General features: G+C 40.9%; 1 protein-coding gene across 2 annotated transcripts in view; it reads left to right on the top strand.

Moving 5' to 3' along the window:
- PIGN (phosphatidylinositol glycan anchor biosynthesis class N) overlaps positions 1 to 20,008 on the top strand; it is a 108,143-nt gene that overhangs the window by 61,934 nt on the left and 26,201 nt on the right. For both annotated transcript variants that reach the window (XM_064160839.1, XM_064160842.1), the window contains exons 15-20: positions 4,710 to 4,846; positions 5,847 to 5,946; positions 6,071 to 6,163; positions 8,162 to 8,253; positions 12,754 to 12,865; positions 19,794 to 19,902. In XM_064160839.1, the coding sequence (XP_064016909.1) occupies positions 4,710 to 4,846; positions 5,847 to 5,946; positions 6,071 to 6,163; positions 8,162 to 8,253; positions 12,754 to 12,865; positions 19,794 to 19,902 (643 nt within the window). The remainder of the gene's footprint in view (positions 1 to 4,709; positions 4,847 to 5,846; positions 5,947 to 6,070; positions 6,164 to 8,161; positions 8,254 to 12,753; positions 12,866 to 19,793; positions 19,903 to 20,008) is intronic.

Raw genomic sequence — 20,008 nt, 5'->3', positions numbered from 1 at the left:
TTTGACTGCATATGGAAACTGTGGAGTTTTCTAGCTCCTGTAATCCTGCATAGTGTTACTGTTTGGCCCATTTATTGGGATCAGTATTCCTTGAGTGTGTAATTCTGGGTATGCAATACTGTACTTTCTCAGTTTCTTCCTTCCTACAGCTGCACATTTTACTAGATGCTAATGCAAGGGTAAGCAAATAGAGCGATTTAAAACTATTAGAGGGTCAATCTTTAACCCAAAGTCAATGTTCAGTATTAGTTGTAGTAACATCAGTGCTGCCTGTAAAAGTATTTGGAAAAACATAGACTTCAGGCTTCCATTTTGACTTTTGTTCTTTAAGACTAAAGCAAAAGAACTTAGCATGTAAATGATTTTATTCTTGCTGTGTTTTGCAATGTAAAAGCAGTTTTCAGAGGCTGTGCAGTCCAGTCATGGCATTTAAAATGTATAACCTGTTTTAGTAGGTGAACTGTGGTTTCATAGATTGGCTTGCTCTTTGTGATTTGCAAGAGTACAGCAGAAGACATCAAAGAGGAAGGAAGCTCTTTTTGACAAGATTATTATGGTTTGATGTTTCACAAAGTACAGAATCCTAGGAAATTACATTTCCTTTCAGTCATCCATCAGGAAAAGAGGTACCTAAAAAAGGTGAACAGGCAAAAAGGTAGCATTTCACTAAAGAAGGATTAAAGCCTCAAAGAGAGAGAAGGGCAAAAAAAATCTCCCAGACTTCAAGAATTTGTTTCAGAATAAAAGGAATTGTTTAATTCAGTGATGTAAATGAGAATGAGCGCTCAGCATCTTTACTGTCTTCAGTGTATTACTCTGAGAAAAATTGTCTTGTGCTATCTTGAGGCTTTTACTACTGGCTGAAATTAGATAGTCTTGGCCTTTAATGAAAATGATCAAACAAAATTGAAATGGAAAATATTCATAAATGCTGCACTGCATGATTTAGGTTCTCTTTCATCAAATAATTGAGAAGAAATAATCCAAGATGCATATTATCTTTGAATTGACCAGAGTAATTACAATAAATAGTGAGTATTTGGCATATTAATAAGTACATTAAGCAGATTCTTCACATTTTTAGTTGGCATCAGTTTTGCATTTGGTATATTGATTTTACAATGTAGGGCAACAAGGCTGGTGAGGGATCTGGAAAACATGACCTATGAGGAGTGGCTGAAGGAACTGGGGTTGTTTAATCTGGAGAAGAGGAGGCTGAGAGGGGACCTAATTGCCCTCTACAACAATCTAAAAGGAGGTTGTAGTGAGGCTGGAGCTAGTCTCCTGAATTACTAATGATGGGACAAGAGGAAATGGCCTCAAGCTGTGTCAGGGGAGGTCTGGGTTGGATGTTTGGAGGAAGTTCTTACTGAGCAGGTGGTCAGGCACTGGAACAGGCTGCCCAGGGAGGTAGTGGAGTCCCCATCCCTGGAGGTGTTTCAAAGGAGAGTGGATGTGGCACTTGAGGCTATGGTCTAGTGATTAAGGATGCTGGGATGAAGGTTGGACTGGATGATCCTGGTGGTCCTTTTCAACCATAGGGATTCATAGTGATTAGATGTTGTGCTGAGGGGTTTGGTCAAAGACTTGTCAGTGTGAAACTAATGATTGAATTCCATGATCCTGAAGGTCTTTTCCAATCTAAGAAATTCTGTGAAATACATGATGACAAATGTTATGCTAAGTGACACTGGTGGGACAATGAATAGGGTTTCTTAGTTCTTTAGCTAGAGAAATATTCTTTCCTCAGTTCTAGCAAGAGACCTTTTTCTGTAGAAATCTCTTTTTTTATGCTCCTAAATAATTTGGGAATCACAGTGTGAGGCTAATGCTTTTTACATGAAAGTTGTTTGGTTGATAGCTAATATTTGAGCTACTTAAAGAGTTTTGCTGAGAAACTAATCTACCATTAAAAAACAGTCTCTTCTGCAAAGCATAGCCTTATGAAATCTGAAAGGAGCCTGTGAATAATGCAACTGCAGATTGTGTATATATATCAAATCTTTAAAAGTTTTTTACTTATGCTGCACATGAAAAAAAAACCTTCTTTTAGTGTGTTGTTTTGCTTAACAAGGAGTCTGACCTTTTAATCTGTTTCGAAATGCCCAAAGAAAATGCAAATCTGGTTTCCATTTTCAGTGCATGACAGACTGTTGGGCTGGCTGGTATTTATGTCTCTGCATGGAAAAAAGTGTTGATTGTATGCATTTACTCATTAATAAATTATTTTGTCTGCATATCATATCTATAGGTGTTCTTTCTGTAAGTCAGTAAGACTGAAAACCAGAGAAACGGTTGAAATAGGTCAGCTTTCTGTGTGGCATGTTTTTTTCTTACTTTAGTGACCTATCTTAGAAATTCTGGTTTTAAAAATCATGTAGTACTTGCATTTGCTGTCAGTTTAGATCAAGAGAATCCCAGGATCACAGAATTGTCAGGCCTAGGAAGGACCTGAAGGATCATCTGGTTTCAAGCCCCCTGCCATGGGCAGGGACATCTCACACTAGATAAGAGCCACGTCCAGCCTGGCCTTAAAAACTTCCACAAATGTGGCTTCCACCACCTCCCTGGGTAACCTGTTCCAGTGTCTCACCACCCTCATGGTGAAGAACTTCTTCCTAACATCCAATCTGAATCTACCCACTTCTAGTTTTGCTCCATTCTCCCTAGTCCTATCACTGCCTGGCACCCTAAAAAGTCCCTCCCCAGCTTTCCTGTAGGCCCCCATTCAGATAAGACACTAGAAGGCTCCTGGGAGCCTTCTCTTCTCCAGTCTGAACAGCACCAACTCTCTCAGTCTGTCTTCACAGCAGAGGAGCTCGAGCCTCTGATCCTCCTCGTGGCCCTTTGTGTTGGTTTGGGTATTACCTGCCCCCCCACTTATGAAAATCACCCAGACTAGACTCAGACAAGCTGGAAATTAGAATGCAGCTTTATATTTACAACTTAGCACATTATGCAAGCAGATAATTTACAATCTATACAGCTATAGACAGAAATAGACAAGTTAAAAAGTAATACAGAAACACAACAGCCCTCCCAGAAACCAGAGTCCCCTGGAGGGGCTCTCAGCCACCCTTCCACGTTCTTCCCACCCCTCCACCTTACCTCAGACTTTGCCTTATGTTCAAGGTGAATTTGGAGGATGGGCCAGGGAGGTTAGGAAGCAGAAGGATTAGTTAGACAGATGGCACATTAGAGAGAGAAGCGCAGCCCAAAGCCAGAGAGCAAACTGTGTTATCTGTGTTTGTCTTCTTGTTCTTATACATCTCAGCAAGCCTATGAGTGACATAGACATCACCATTATTTCCTTTTCATAGCCTATAATCTAATTCTTCTCACCAAGACATCCCAGCTAGGCTCAAACTTGCACACTCTGAACACTCTTTCCAGCATGTCCAGATCTTTCTTGTAATAGGGGCTCCAGAACTGAATGCAGTACTTCAGGTGGGGTCTCACCTCTGAGATCATCAAGTCCAGCCTATGACCCAACACCATGACATCAGCTAAACCATGCCACAGAGTGCCACATCCAATCTTCTCTTAAAGGCCTTCAGGCATGGTGACTCCACCACGTCCCTGGGCAGGCCATTCCAGTGCTTTATCACCCTTTCCGTGAGGAACTGCTTCCTAATATGCAACCTAAAACTCCTCTGGTGCAGCTCCAGGCCATGCCCTCTTGACCTGTCACTGGTTGCCTGGGGGAAGAGTCTGACTCCCACCTGACTACAACTTACTTTTAGGTAGGATGAGCCAGCTTGTCTGAGGTTACCCATTTTAAACATGTTCTCTTTCCTATTCCACTTTACATCTCTCTCAGGCCAAAAACATATTTCTTTGACTACATGACAGGGGGGACTGGATGATCTTGGAGGTCTCTTCCAACCTGGTTGATTCTGTGGTTCTATGACCGTTGTAATTTGGTATCTTCAATATTATTTTTTTAAGAGAAGCCCAAAGCTGCTCTTGTAGGATTAAATATAACAGTTCTAGCTATGCTAACAAACTTTTGGTGCCATGCAATTCTAGTCCTCTGTTGCATTTTGAAGTTGTTAAGCTCTTTAAGCAAGGCTACCTCTTCTGTGGACGGCTGCTCACAAGCCTCTTTCATTTGCTGTCCCTAGTTTCTGAAGCATTGGGTTTTTTTTCTGCTAGGATTTAATGCTTTACATTTTAACTCAATTAGTTCTCTTAGAAATGTCTCAAGCAGAAGGAGAAAACATATGCTAATGAAATTTTCATTAAACATTTTGACTGTAATGCTATGACCTTGAACTCAAAAGGTCATGCTCCAAGTCTGGTTTTAGAATCTAAATTTAATAGAGTTCTTTTTTCCCAAGGCCTTTAGCATCTCTGACTCTCAATAGACTTTAAGTATCCATTGAACATAAGTAGTGCTGCACACATTGGGCTTCCAGGTTGTACAAGTGTGCCTTGCATGTGCAGGGTTTAGTGTAGGTCCTTACGTAGAGAACAGAGTTAGAATTAGATCTTCAAATCCTGCTGTTGTGGGTTGGTTGTTGGTTTGTTTTTTTCCATCTGTCTGGAAGCAGCACCTAGAGTTGTGTATGTGGACACAAGGCAACTTGAGTGACTATGTTAAAACACTGTTTGCTTTAATGTGTTAACTAACAAATGGAAAACTGTGCATAACTTAAAACATTTCATTGCTTTATTCAGGAATGTTTGCCCAACCATTTGTTTTTCAGGAATCTACCATTCTCTTCTGCTGTTTTGCCTTTGTTGGAGTGGCAATAGCTTTTTTCCTGTGGATTCAAACATGTCCTTGGACATACTACATATACTGTCTCTTGCCGGTACCAGTGTGGTATGCAGTAGTGAAAGAGTAAGTCAAGAATCCTTTCATCAAGACTGCTTTTTAGAACCAGGTCTGTGCTTCCCTTTTGTTGGCAAACTTTTCACATAAGTTTGGGAGAAAAGGTCAGATTTTGTATTAAACTTCCTGAAATGTTTCCTGAGTCATTCCAGAAGACTCTGGTTTATGTTTCATTTGACATATCCAAGTAGCTTCCAAAGTGACTGATGCAGCTGCCAATTCTAGAAGATATCTTTTCTATTACCAAAAGTTAGTAATTTTTGCAAGATGAAAAGGTTTTGGTACTCTTGTAACTGCAGTAGAAGGATGCCTACAGTGCTTTTGTAAGATGGGCTGGATTGTTCTGTGTCTTTGTAATTCTGAAGTAGTCTGATTCTGCAAATTGTCAGGTATGCTGAGCTTCAGCTGCTTTTGGAGAACACCTGCTACTTGTGTTGAATGTTGTGATATTAAAACAAACTGACTTGTTTGGGTCTCCTTTTTCTGCAAACACAAAACCACTTGTTACTGTCTGATTTCTATTGCTAACTTAATTCACTGGCAGTTCTTTAGATACCAACTTGGTGTTTTTCAGAGAAAATGAGACCAACTGCAGTTAGATGATGAGCTGCCTCATAAAACACTGGAAAAGCTAACTGGGGAACTTTTTTGCACCTCTCTATAAAGTCTGAATGTTTTACCAGTTATGACAGACACTGAGCACAGAATAACCAAAAATGTTCATAAACTCAGAGTCAATTTCAATTAAATAAAATTACAAATATGGCAGAGATGGTCTAGAAATAGTAAGGGGGAAAGTGGAGGGGTTTATTGTAGATACTGTGTCACATAAAGCTAGGCAGAAGAAACCTCAGGCCATCACCCACTCTGTTTCTAAATGGCAGGCAGGATCTGCAATACCTCAAATACTCCCTGTGCTCTGACCCCCTTCCCACCCTTCAAAGAAAAAGTCCTGCATTATTTCTGAGATTTAAAAATAATGACTATCTTGGTCCATCATTTTGAACAGACTTCCTGTTATTGAAGACCTTGCCACAAATCTCCTGTCACTTCCTGGCAGTCAGTCCATAGGATTCCTCTTGGTCTGCACACTGGGAGTTGAAATACTTGTAAGTATTTTACCCATATGTACCCACAGGGCATCTCATTGGTAATATCTGACCCTCTTTGAGGAAATGTAAGTTTTATTAATGTGTTTTGTTTTCAGTTTTTTGTTTCTTTCTTTTTCAATAGGTCTTCAGCTTTTTTTACCGCTCTACACTTAGTATTGGCCTTGTTGTCTTTGCTGGCTGGCCACTGATCACTCAGCTGTGGGCTCAAGCAAAGGTACTGAATTGCTTTGCTTCAAAGGAGCTTTTTAAATGGCTAGAAGCTGATTGCATTATAGGATGTTGGGACTGGTCTCTTTGAATTGCTGCTTTAGGTTTTTATTCAGTTGTTCTCTTACTGTGATCTCTGCCTTATGCAGCATGTAGTAAGGCAAGAGAGTTTTAATATATCTGGATACATCTCTTGTACAAGATAAATAATAAGACTACTTAAAAATTTCAGGGTAACTGTAAGTTAGTGATCAGTTTTCTGTTGTTTATGGTAACTAAAAAATATTGGGCTTAAAATGTGTATTTCATATGATAATTTATTGAATTGTCATAGTGACAAGTTTTGAGATGGTTTAAGTGCCACTATTGAAGTAGTATAATCATTTATTGGGGAAAAAAATATGGTAACTTAGAAAATGTGCATTCATTATTGTCTCTGATCAGGTGGCACACATCATTCCTCAGAGGCTGTGCTGGTTTGAACCTAGCTGAAATATTTTACTGAGAGAAATTAAACCCTTAGCTGAGAGAAGAAATAAAAGAAAACAACAGTAACCTGTATCACTCATTCTTCTGCTGGGAAACACGACTGCTCAAAATATAGATAAGACACTCACTTCTCACACACTGCTCAGCTCTCACTTCTGGGCTGTGTCTTTCTGGCAGTCTGGTTCTCTGTGGCTGCCCCTCTCTTAACTCTAATCTGATTTAACTCTTTTCCCTGTAACCTCCTTGTCATCTTTTTGACATCTCACCTCAGATTTCCAGATTTATCACTTGAGATACACAAGGGTTGATGTGGTTATTTCTGAAGGGAGGAAAGAGGGAGAGGGAAGGGGGGACTGTGTCAGCAGCCCTCCTGGGGACTCTGATTGTTTCTAGGAGGAGTATTGTATTTCTGTGTTACTTTTAACTTGTATATAACTGTATATATCTGTGTATATCTGCTTGCATATTGTGCTAAGCTGTAAATATAACTTCATTCTTTAACTTCCAGCTGCCTGAGTCTAGTCTGGGTGATTTTCTTAAGTGTATGTGTGTGTGGGGGGCAGGTAACTCCCAAACCATCACAGAGGTAGATTTCTGTACTGATTTTTCCAGGAGAAAACCTGTTCTATAGGTATGCCTCTGAAGTGCCACAACTTTTAATATGAGGCATTTCTTCCATTAGTTGATTCAAATATCTCTTATTTGACAGGATACCTAAACATAAATGTTCTGGGCTAAAAGTACCATTTCAATTAGAACAAAAAATTGAGTCAAATTGCTAAGTCATGCTCTTCAAGAACCATTAAGGTGGAAGCTTCTATATGTTTATCTACTTTTTTTAAAAATCTGAATTAAGTGGTTTGTCTTAAAGCTGAGTAGGTACAGGGGTTTTTCTGTAGCACTGAAAATTTCCTTTCAGGAACTTGTATCTGATTTCAGCTTAACAAAGTTAAGTGCTATAGCTCTTAATGTCTTTATTTAGACTAAGCTACCTGGATTAGTTTGTTTTTTTTTTCCCTCTTCACAAAGAATTTAGACAACTACTTAGACAATTTTGGTGGTCAAATCAAGTGGCATTCAGACTGGAAAGTGCTATTATATTGCTAAAGAGTAAGGCATTAGATAGCTGCTGCAAACTTCTGCTGGATTAGTTTTATTTCTTCTTTCCATAAGATTACTCATTAGTTTTCTGGCAAGTGCAATGTGTGTGAAGGCCACACCTTGAGAAAGTGCTTTTAAGTATAAGCTTAGCTTTAATTCACATTGTCTTTGATAGGATTCTGACAGCTGTGTAAATGAGATTCTTTCCTGTATTCAGTTGAAGTGCTGTAATATCAGTGACCCTGTGCCTTTGTCTCAGTGAATGAGATATCTTCAGATAGATGCAGAAGGGTTGCTGTGGGAGACACTAATAGCTGTTAGTAGTTCACTGAAGTATTTTTTCTGTTCAGACAATCACCTCTCTGTGTGACCTCAAAAAAAAAAACCCTCAAACCATTTCTTTTTCTTCTTTTAGAGAACAACATTGGTCTGGATTCTTCTCTGTGTGCTTCTGGCAGTATTTCCTTTAATGCCTGTTGTAGGAAGAGAACCAAACATTCCTCTGGTGTAAGAATCTCATCTTCTTCTTAAAACCTTTTATTTCCTCCTTGAATATTCAAAATTTAGGCTGACTTAGGATATATATGAGGAATTCAGCCTGGATAAGAGAAGGCTCTAGGGAGATCTTAAAGCTACATTTCAATATCTGAATAGAACCTACAGGAAGGCTGGGGAAGGGCTGCTTTTGAGTTTGCAGTGGTAGGATGAGAGGCAGTGTTTTGAAACTGGAGCAGGGTAGATTTAGGTTAGACAGCCAAAGGCTGTGCAGTCTCATGCTTTGCACTGCAGTACTCAGGAATCACATCAGAATTACCAAAAAAACTTGGGTCTTCTCTTCATATGTTGTCATAACAGTTTAATCACCACCCCTGGAGGTGTTTTTACAGGGGTAAAAAAAAAATCCAGTATTCCAGATAGAATACTGGAACAGGTTGCCCAGGAATATGGTTGAGGCCCTGTTCCTGGAGACATTCAAGATTGGACCTGATGTGGCCCTGGGCAACCTGATCTAGTTAGAGCTGTCCCTGCTGACTGTAGGGGGCTTGGACAAGATGACCTTGGTGAGTCCCTTCCAAACGCAGTGCAATCTGTGGGTCTGCCTGAATCTGTGATTCTGTAAATTGTACTATTGAAAGTAGACTGAGACAGATACTGAAAGTGAGAATTTAAATAGCACGATTTAAGAGACCTCAGCTATTCACTAATGTGAACAAGAACAGACTTGCAATTCTTTTGCCACGTCTGTGTGCTCTTTGCAGTTCCTTGCCGAGGAAGACCTTTCTCAACATTCAAAACTTTGTGACTTTTACATCAAAATAAAGGTCATCATTACAAGAGGAGCTTCAGTAGGGTGCAGATATGGTAAACAGAACTGACTTAGGTGAATATTCATTCAAAAGCAGTTTGCTTTGACATAATCCTTCTGAATTCTCCCATCAGATTTTGAATAATACTCTGTACCTAATGAGATATTTAGGGAAACAGGACAAATAGGATACACACTTCCTCAGTGTCTCATTTGTCTCTTCTTTTTCCCCTTTTGCTTCTCTGTTCTGCATTTTTCTTTCTGGTGTTGTTTGTTTGATTTTCTACAGTAGCTGATTTGCACTTTTTTCTAGTGCATCTTTGTCATCTGTCCCTCTCCTCTTGTCAGATAGTTTTTCATCATACAAGCATTCTCTTGTATCTGGATGCAACCCAAGTGGTTGGCCTGAAGGCTTTAGACTCGTGGTATCATTGTAGTCACTGCAGAGGGAGACCTAGACTGCCATGACTTCTGCTGTCTGACAGAAGATGCACTGTACCCCATCAAAGCCAGAGTGCCTGATCCTCAGTAAAATAAAGGATTTGAGCAGCAATATATAATTTCAGCTAGAATTATGAGCCCAGATATTTTCAAAATTGTTGAGATTCTGCTTTGATATTTTCAGTGTGATTTAAATCCATATGTTGAAAACTCTTCTTAGTCTTGATACCTGAGCAGATTAAAATGCTCACAGATTTGCTTTGGCTTTGTTACAGCCTCTCAGCTGTACATACACATATACATGTTTCTGCTGATCCAAACTGAGGGGATTTTATTCTTTAGAACATTTGAGCACAGCTTAGAAATTGAAGTGGAATTAAATTACCTCCAGATCTTCCTCCCTGACACTTCTTTACATTCAGCTTACCCAGGCTGTATGTCGTCCTATTTATTCTTCTAATGGAACATTTTACCTTTTAAATAGTTTGCACCTGTCTGAATCTTGCCAAGGGAGTCCTGAAGCTGAAAAGGCTTGAAGCAACAATTAAAAATACATGTAGATGTGACACTTCAGGATAGCAAAGCTAAGGAGATGCTGGGAGAGAAGATACAAGGAGGAGAAATTAGTGTGCCAGTGAGAAGAAAGTGCATTTATTAAATCTGTTCTTGAGCAGAGGCATCGTGTCTCAGTTCAGGGCTTCTTCAGTACCTTAATAAAACCTGTATAGTACAAACAGGGAGCTCCTGACTCAGTCATAAAAATGAAGCATACAGGAGAAGAAAGCAGGGTCAAGTGACCTAGGAGCAAGGTATGCCATCTGGATATGCAGGATAGGTTAGGAAATCCAAAGTTCTCCCAGAGTTGAATCTGGTGTGGGATGTGAGGTGCAACAAGACAGTGAACAGCAGCAAAAGGAAGGTTAGAGAAAAGGTGCCCATGCTGCAGGCTGGGATAGAGACCTGGTGATAAAGGATGTTGAAAAGTTTGAGACCTTCTTTTGTCTCCATCTTTACTGGGAAGATTTGCCATCAGGAACCCCAGCCTTCAGACTGCTGAGACCTGTGGGCAAGTCTGGAACAAGGAAGACATAACTTTAGTGAAAGAGGATCAGGTTAGTGAACACTTAAACAACTTGGACAGGCATCTATGGACATTGACAGGCACACCCAAGATAGCCAAGGGAGCTGGCCAGGGTGGAGCAGTAAATGAATGGTGTTTGACTTTAAGACGGATTATGGTGATGCCTCCCATTACATCTCGACAAACAAACCATTGATGTACAACCTAGATCAGTGGACAGTGAGGTGGACTGGAAGCAGGCCAAACTGTCAGGTTCGATGGACTGTAATCAGTGCCATGAAGCTCAGCTGGAGGCCAGTCAGTGATGGTGCACAGAAAGGATGGAGTGCACCCTCAATGAGTTTGTATGGGATACAAAACTGGGAGGAGTGGTTAAGACAGCAGGTTCCCCAGAGATGTCCTGGAGTCTCCTTCTGTAGAACTATTAAACACCCAGCTAGGCATGGCCCTGAGTAGCCTGCTGCAGGTGACACTACTTTGAGAAGGAATTGAATTAGACTGATCTTCAGATACAGCTTCCAACATCCATTCTGTGAGTGAGTAGCCTGCAGGTGTGTTCCTGTATTGGTTGGATCATTACTGAAAATTACTATTGAGACACTTGTGCATAGCCTGATTGTACTGAAGTATTTATGCTTCTTTTGATGTTGTTTTGTGCCTGAGAAAACACAAGTGGAGCAATCACTAAAGGATATTTTTGTCAGTAGTGTCTCAGTGGGCATGCCAAGGGACTGTGTGGTTTGAGTACTTCGAGATCAAGGATGCACATGACAGAGAAATGCATACAAAAATTTGCTTGCTTTTCACAGATTCTCCAATAACTGAAGGCAGACAATTGAAATTAGTATTGATCTCTCAGTGAACTGTGCCTGTTATTTAGGAACAGCATTATAATTAGCAGGTTTACTTTTCCTGTGTTTATGTGATGAGTGACAATCTTCCTGTTAGTCTTGCTATTGCTTTTAAACAAAGCTATGTATTTGATGGTAATAGTGGTGGAATTACACTTTTAGATGAGAAACCTAACAGACCTTGAAGCAGATTCACAGACTGCATTGGGCTTGGAAGGGACTCTCAAAGGTGGTCATCTCCAAACTCCCTGCAGTCAGCAGGGACACCTCCAACTATATGCCTAGGGCCATATTGAGTCTGATCTTGAATGTCTCCAGGGACAGAGCCTCAACCATATTCCTGGGCAGCCTGTTTCAGTATTTTACCACCCTCATTGTGAATAACTTCTTTAGGTAGAACCTAAATCTACCCTGCTCCAGTTTCAAACTGTTCCCTCTCATCCTATCACTAGAAGCCCTTCCAAACAGTTCTTCCCCAGCCTTTCTGTAGGTCCCCTTCAGATACTGAAATGTAGCTCTAGGGTCTTCCTGGAGCCTTCTCCTCTCCAGGCTGAAAAGCCCAAATTCTTTCAGCCTGTCTTTATAGGAGAGGTGCTCCAGCCCTCTGATCATCTTGGTGGCCCACCTCTGGACCCACTCCAGCAGATCCATCAGTCTCTTGTGTTGGGGACACAGTACTCCAGGTGAAGTCTCACCAGACCACAGTAGAGTGGCATGGCAGAATCAACTCTCAACTTGCTGGCAACCTTTCTTTTGATGCACTATCTTTAGATCAATGATCACTATTACTATTTTATTCAAAATACTATTTGGAGATATTCCAAAGTACCTAAAAATAATGGGTGACAGATCAGATGTGGCCAAGATGGATGTGGTTTGCCACTGCCATGAAAAGAGTGTAATTGTTTTTGCAGATGGAAAGCTTATGTGAAACAAACAAACAAAAAACCAACCCAACCAAAACAACACCAAAAAAACCCAAACCAAACCAACCAACCAAACAAACAAAAAAAAACCACCAGAACAAAGCCAGAGAAAATCTCCCAAACCAACCAAATCAACCTACAAAACCCACCACCTCAAAACTCTGCCAAAATAAAACCCCAAGACCTAAAAATCACAAGCAACCATTACAAAGAAACCCCCTAAGACACTCTTGATTCCAGATTGGATTTTGTTCTTCTAAAGCTGTATGTTGAAGTTAAGATAAGAAGTCTTGATACTGTAAAGAATTCTTTCATCTTAGTGAACAACACTACTGTGAAAAGCTCCTGAACCTTTTGATGACATTTCCTGGGATTTTATTGTTCTTTTGTTTGTTTTTACAGAGTAGCAGCTGGTTTAGTGACTCTTTTGATCTCCTGCTTCTCACTGGCATCTCTTTGTAGAAGTGGAAATAAGTGCAGAAATAACAACGATCTCCAGCTACATTTTTATCAGGTCAGTTGCTACTTTTCAGTAATTCTGAATGTTAAAGAGTTTTTATGTCTGACTTTTTGCATACTTTTTAATATCATGTTCCTACCAAGGCCACGATTTACAAGAAGAAAATGACTGTTCCTAAAAGTTTTCCCCTTGACTGTTTCAAGAAGACCATGTGCTCATGGTACTACATGTTTTTAAATATCATAATGGCTCTTTATGTGTGTGGAGAGTTTGTCCTCCCTTCAGTCTGTGTCTGTAACTTCCAGTCACCTCTGCAAGAACTGTGCATGCATGCTAAGGACAGGCTTGACCTGATTTGAGGGGTTCTTTCCAGCTTCTGGCTGTTGAGTACCAATGTGAGCTGCTTTTCTGTTGGTTACATCTTTTTTCCAGGTGGAAGATGATGTTTTTCTTCTTTATAGTTTCATGAAATAGGTACATCTTTTAATAGTAAGTGCTAATTAAGTTCTAGAGAGCCTTCAGAATTCAAATAACACCTTGCATGTCTGCTGTCTTTTTAAAAACAAACCCAAGAGCTGCCACCCACAACTTATTACAAGATAATGGGTTTATTTCAGGACCAGCTTTATTGGTTACAACTTAACTGATGGAGTTTCTTATGGAGCTAAGCAATGCATTCATTGTATGACTGTTTAGGTGTGAAAGTCACATTAGTGAAAAGGAGGAGGGGGAAGAATAATGAATGATTTCAATGCCTTTACATGAGCATGCACACATGTATCCTATGTTGGTGGTTTCTCTTAGCCAGATTAGTTGGGGAAAACAGGTATCAGTGCCTTTCTAAAACATTTAGAACTGATATTTTCAGTATATACCCAGCAGCAGATTTCTTACTGAAAATAAGTTGTACCGGATGGAGGAGAGAGCAGTTGGGCAGGCATCTGGCAACTGGTCAATGTCAACTCACCAAACAACTGCTGCAGCATTTCATGCAGTCTAATTTTGTGGAGAAGATTACAGATGATGATGAAGTAGATCTGTAGTCAGAAAGTAATGCCAGACTATTCTTGAACCAACTTTGGAGAATCAAGAAATTCATTCAGAGAGCCCTGAGATAATTAGATGAAAACGTTCCGCCTGTTTGTTCAGAGAGAAATGCCTTTGTTTTTCTCTCAGCCTTTGAGAAGACTGTAAAACTCCTCAAATTTCTCCTTATATGAGAAGATATTTTGCAGTAGTGACATCCAGTCCCCATTAGGTGTTTATTCCAAAATCTTATCTGGAATGGAAAACATGGGATCTACCCTGGGGATACTCTGGGTAAGAGAAGGATTGTAAGAAGAGATTATCCAGGCTTACAGAGAGGGAAAGGACATAACAGAGACACTACCTCTTGAGGTTAGGTTGCCCTTAGTTACTTTAAAACATACAGAGATGTGAAAGGAAAACGTTTGTCAGAAGACTAGTATTTCCAGGCAGTGGAATCCCTTTGTTCTTTTGAGTTTGGGTTCTCAGTGAGGACAGTGGGAGGGAGTAAACCTCCAAAATGCTTGTTTGGAGTATTTGGAACATGGGGCTTGATTTATGACTCGCAGGCAGTTTTAAGAGTGAGATGAATCCTCTAGCCAGATGAAACATGTTGTTTTGCAAAGGCACTGACATTCCTGTCTACAGCTACCTGATGGGATGTTGTGAAGAAGCTGCTGCTGGTCTCTTCTCAGATGTAATTAGTGACAGAACAAGAGGGAATGGCTTCAAGCTGCTACGGGGTAGGTTTAGACTGGATATCAGGAAACATTTTTTCCCAGCAGAAGTGGTCAGACATTGGAATGGGCTGCCCAAGGAGGTGGGAGAATCACCAATCATGGGTGTGTTCAAGTCATATGGATGTGGTTCTTGGGGATACGGTTTAGGGAGCAGCTTGAGGAGTAGGGATATTGGTTGGACTTGGTGATCCTGAGGGTCTTTTCCAACCTGAATGTTTCTGTGTTTCTCTGTATGATCACACACAATCAGATTCCTGCTTTGCATCTGATAAGACATTTCTTAAAAGTAGTTTTTGGAGCTCTGCCATATGTGGCATTTGGAAGCAGTCACTGAAGGTTATGCTTTCCTCTCTGATAACATCTTTCCTGGACAGAAAACTAAGACTGACTTGTTGATGTTTATTCATCTTGGAGAATGAAAAGATTAATTTGCTACACATCTTTCATCTTCATGTGGCACTTTCTTTCAAGTATTGACTGAAGTGGGAGGGAAAATACAGTCTCTCTGCCTCATACCCTTTATAGTTTGTCTTGAGGATGCCCTTAGCCACTCTGCTAACATCTTTTATAGGTTCAGCATTGGCTAGAAGTCTTTAAATGACAGAATGGAGAAGGAATAGCTGGTGTTTCTAGATTTTTTCCTTTTAGCAAAAAGCTTACTGAGCTTTCTTTGATCAGTGTGTCATAACTTTTTTATGTTCATAAACTCTCTTTTAAAATTTTCATTTCACCTCATGTCAGTGAGATGCTGGAGCAGGTGCTGAGAAGGGCAACAAGGCTGGTGAGGGGTGTGGAAAACAGAATCTATGAGGAGCAGCTGAAGGAACTGGGGTTGTTTAGTTGGGAGAAAAGGAGGCTGAGAGGGCACCTAATTGCCCTCTACAACTACCTAAAAGGAGGTTGTAGTGAGGCTGGAGCTGGTCTCTTCTCCCGAATTACTAATGATAGGACGAGAGGAAATGGCCTAAAGTTGTGGCAAGGGAGGTTTAGGTTGGATGTTGGGAGGAAGTTCTTTACTGAGCAGGTGGTCAGGCACTGGAACAGGCTGCCCTGGTAGAGTCTCCATCCCTGGAGGTGTTTCAAAGGAGAGTGGATGTGGTGCTTGAGGCTATGGTCTAGTGATTAAGGATGCTGGGATGAAGGTTGGACTGGATGATCCTGGTGGTCCTTTCCAAGCATAGCAATTTGAGTTTCTTCGAGTATGTGAAGGGGGCCTACAGGAAGGCTGGGAAGGGACTATTTACAAGGTCTTGTAGTGACAGGATGAGGAGTAATGGGTTTAAACTGGCAGAGGGGAGGTTTAAACTAGACGTTAGGAGGAAGTTCTTTCCAGTGAGGGTGGTGAGACACTGGCACAGGTTGCCCAGGGAGGTTGTGGCTGCTCCCTCCCTGGAGGTGTTTACGGCCAGGTTGGATGAGGCCTTGAGCAACCTGTTCTAGTGGGAGGTGTCCCTGCCTACGACAGGGGGTTGGTGCTGGATGATCCTTGAGGTCCCTTCCAACCTAGACCATTCTACAATTCTATGATTTTATTCTATGATTCTATGATTCGTAGTGATTATATGCTGTGCTGAGGGATCTGGTTTAGTCAAGGACCTGTCAGTGTGAAACTAATGATTGGACTCGATAATCTTGAAGGTCTTTTCCAATCTAAGAAATTCTGCAATTCTGTAATTTTCTACAACTGCTCATTTGGGATGAGATGTATTTTCATTTAAAAAAAAAAAACAAAAACACCCTAATATTTCCCCAAGGATCAAGTAGTGCTTATTTGCCTTGAGTTATTCTTCACAATTTTAAAAATTGCATCTTAATAAAGATAATTCCATTTGCAGTTCTCTTCCTATTTCAGTCACAGTCACGGTAGTGTAAGCTTGTCCCAAGACATTAATTCCCCTCCTTATGGTCACAAAGAAACACGAGTTGACAGAGACCATCAGAGTAGGCAAAAAACCATGCCAGTTTGCTGAAAAGATAAATCCCTCCAATCCAGCCCTGTTTGTGCTGATTTCTCTATAGAAGGGACAGAGCCTACACCACAACAAATGAATCATAGAATCATAGAATCAACCAGGTTGGAAGTCATCCAATGTATTCCCCAGACCTATCCAGTCAACTAGACTGTGGCACTAAGTGCCTCATCCAGGCTTCTCTTGAACACCTCCAGGGACGGTGACTCACCACTTCCCTGGGCAGCCCATTCCAATGCCAATCACTCTCTCCGGGAAGAACTTCTTCCTAACATCCATTCTAGACCTCCCCCAGCACAATTTGAGACTCTGTCCCCTTGTTCTATTGCTGGTTGTCTGGGAGAAGAGGCCAACCCCCACCTGGCTACAGCCTCCCTTCAGGTAGCTGTAGGCAGCAATAAGATCACCCCTGAGCCTCCTCTTTTCCAGGCTAAACAACCCCAGCTCCCTCAGCCTCTCCTCATAGGTTTTGTGTTCCAGGTTTTTCACCAGCTTTGTCACCCTTCTCTGGACACATTCCAGTATCTCAACATCTCTCTTGAATTGAGAGGCCCAGAATATGAGCTACATACCTGTATGGATTTGAGGGGCCATTTACAGACTACTCTTTTATTCATTGTTTTTTCTACCTGCACACTGTTGATTTCCAACATGGATATTGGCCTTAAAGAAACAAAAAAGGTCCCACAAAATCTATCAGCATGGTCAGAAAGATTTTTTTTCTGCAGAAGGCTGTAAGGAAATTTTTAAAAGTAAAAAAGCAAGCTTGAATAATTTCCTGTGGTTCCATTTGCATTCCTCTTACAAAACCTTAGTTATGTGTAGACCCATTTTGAAGTTTTCATGCATGTCACCATGTGCTTGAGGCAGAAAATAGCAATTATATGCTCCACAATTTCTGAACATTTCTAAGAGTTTCTCATGTTCTCTCTTGATATCATTAAAGCAGGAAGGACCTTTTCTTGCTGAATTTTGTTTGCTAGGGCAAGGAGACAATTGTCTTCCAGTTAATGGTACTTCTGTCTTCCAGTGAGGTGGGTGTCAGTCTCTTTTCCCAAGTAGCAACTGAGATGATGAAAGGCAATTTACAGTGAGGGTGTTGAAACACTGAAACAGGTTTGCTGCTCAGCACTGCTGTTTCCATTGGTTGATAATGCTGGGCTATGTTATTGTCCTTAGAAGGTTTGAACTTCATATAGGTCCAAGGTAGTCAGTTTATTTTCTCTTCTAAATTAGATGATAAATAAAGAGCAGGAATCCATGCCACGTTTGATGAAACTAGGAGACAAGAAGAGTGTTGTCAGCCAGCCCATGGTGGTTCTCCTACTGTTCTCTCTGTGGGTTGTTATTGTGTTAGATGCTTAGGAGAGCTTCCAGGCAGAGCTGCTGGCAAAGAGGTATAGGGACTGCGGATATCACCCTTGGTTTCTTCTTTCTAGCTTTCAAAGAAGGCTGTGAAGGGGGAAAGAAGACAGATTCTTAGCTGTAAACCTCAGATTGCATCTCCAAATTGCTTCCACACTCCTCCACAGTCCTGGAGATGTTAATAAAGGTTGAGAGCAGTCTGAACATTACTTAAACTGGAAACACATGAATCTTGAAAGCAGATGCTGAGCCTTTCCCTGGTCACTAGTGCAGATCAAGTGATTTGCATTGGAATGGGCTGTCCAGAGAGGTGGTGGAGTCACCACCCCTGGACATAGAATCATAGCATCAACCAGGTGGGAAGAGACCTCCAAGATCATCCAGTCCAACCTATCCCCCAGCCCTATCCAATCAACTAGACCATGGCACTGTTCAAGAAAAGACTGGATGAGGCACTTAGTGCCATGGTCAAGTTGATTGGACAGGGCTGGGGGATAGGCTGGACTGGATGATCTTGGAGGTCTCTTCCCACCTGGTTGATGCTATGATTCTATAGCCAAGCAGCACTAAGTTAGGTTTACTAATGTGCCTAGGTCATCACAAGTCTTTCAATGCACAAGATAGATTCTAGAACATGACAGAAAGTGAGTGCAGGTAACTTCACCAATGTCTGGGAGACAACAGAGGAATTATCAGAGCTCATGACACTAGAAGTTGAAAAGATGTATCACAGGGGAGAGATATGCCCTGAATACAGCAAAAGCATCCCAAATAAACACTGGAGTTGTAAAGGAGCCAATTTTCTCGTCTTTTGAAGGCATAATGTTTGGAACTACCTCATTGATGTCACACAGAAATACAAGTTACATGTTCTTGTGACCTGACATTAAATGAAAGCAGCATATACTGCCCATCTGTCGACCAAAACCAGGATGCTGGCTAAATGTATCCTCTAAGCAGATTTCACTAGGTATCTCTTTGTTTTGCAAGGGAATGGCACCTATTCATATGGCAAAAAGTGATGGATGTCAACACTGTGTAGTTGCTTTATGCTAAAAAAGCCACAACTGCAATTATGTCTTGTAATGCAGTTCTAAAGCAAGTGTTTGCAAAGTTCCCTGCATGCTTGATTTACCTTTTAGTGGAACGGCAGAGTTGTGAATAAATAGCAGTAATTGAAAACTTGGCTCAAGCATTTTCCTGGATAATTATCACTTTCAAACATAACTGACTCATGGGGTAATCTTCCTAGGGTTTCTTGCTCCTACTTGATGACTGAATGGTGTCTCTTGAATTAATCAAGGAAAAAAAATCACCGAATCTCTTCAGCTTCACTGCTTCTCCAAGGCAGTGGTTTTGCTTGAGGTGGTTCAGACAATTTAATTGAACAATCTGCTAACACTGCAGCTGCTTTCCATCTCTTAATATCTCCCTCCAACCTGCTCTGCTCCTGCTGTGCTGTCCACATAAAGCTCTTGCTTTAACTAGCATTTCCCTTCACCCTGAACATGATCTTGCAGCAAAGACAGAAGTTCTGTGAGTCCTTTGTGGTCACTGTTTGAGGACAAATGCTCCCTAAAAAAGTGGGTGCATGTTTCCTGTGGCTTACATTAATTGTAAGGAGTTACTCATGACAAAAAACTTACCATGGGAATTCACTGAATAATCTTCATCACCATCATCCAGAACCAACAACCCAAGGCTGAGAAGGAAGTTTGAAAAAGCATAAATTGTATACTGCTGGAAATACTTTTCATATCAGACTTTGTGTTCTCATGTTGATTTAGATGAGGTGTTTAAGCAACTCTGAAGTATATTTATATATTTAGTGTGGTCTGGCAGAGTTCTATATGTTAATTATGTCTGATTTCTTCATTCTAGATGTTGAGTATTGCACTTTCGACATACGTTGTGAGCAGTACCCATGAGAGTCTTAAGAACAAACAGGGGTTGCCTTTATTGAATCAAATCATTAGTTGGATGACTCTAGGTAAGATCATCTTCCTTCCCAAAGTTGTATGCTGATACTCCGTGGGGTTTGGAATTGGGTGGGGAGCAGTGACAATGTTTTCCTAATACCTTATTTCTGCACCTCT

The sequence above is a fragment of the Pogoniulus pusillus genome, chromosome 21 (assembly GCF_015220805.1).
Source record: "Pogoniulus pusillus isolate bPogPus1 chromosome 21, bPogPus1.pri, whole genome shotgun sequence".
In the NCBI taxonomy this organism is placed as follows: domain Eukaryota; kingdom Metazoa; phylum Chordata; class Aves; order Piciformes; family Lybiidae; genus Pogoniulus; species Pogoniulus pusillus.
The sequence above is the reverse complement of the archived record's forward strand: the minus strand, read 5'-3'. Positions and strand labels throughout refer to the sequence as shown.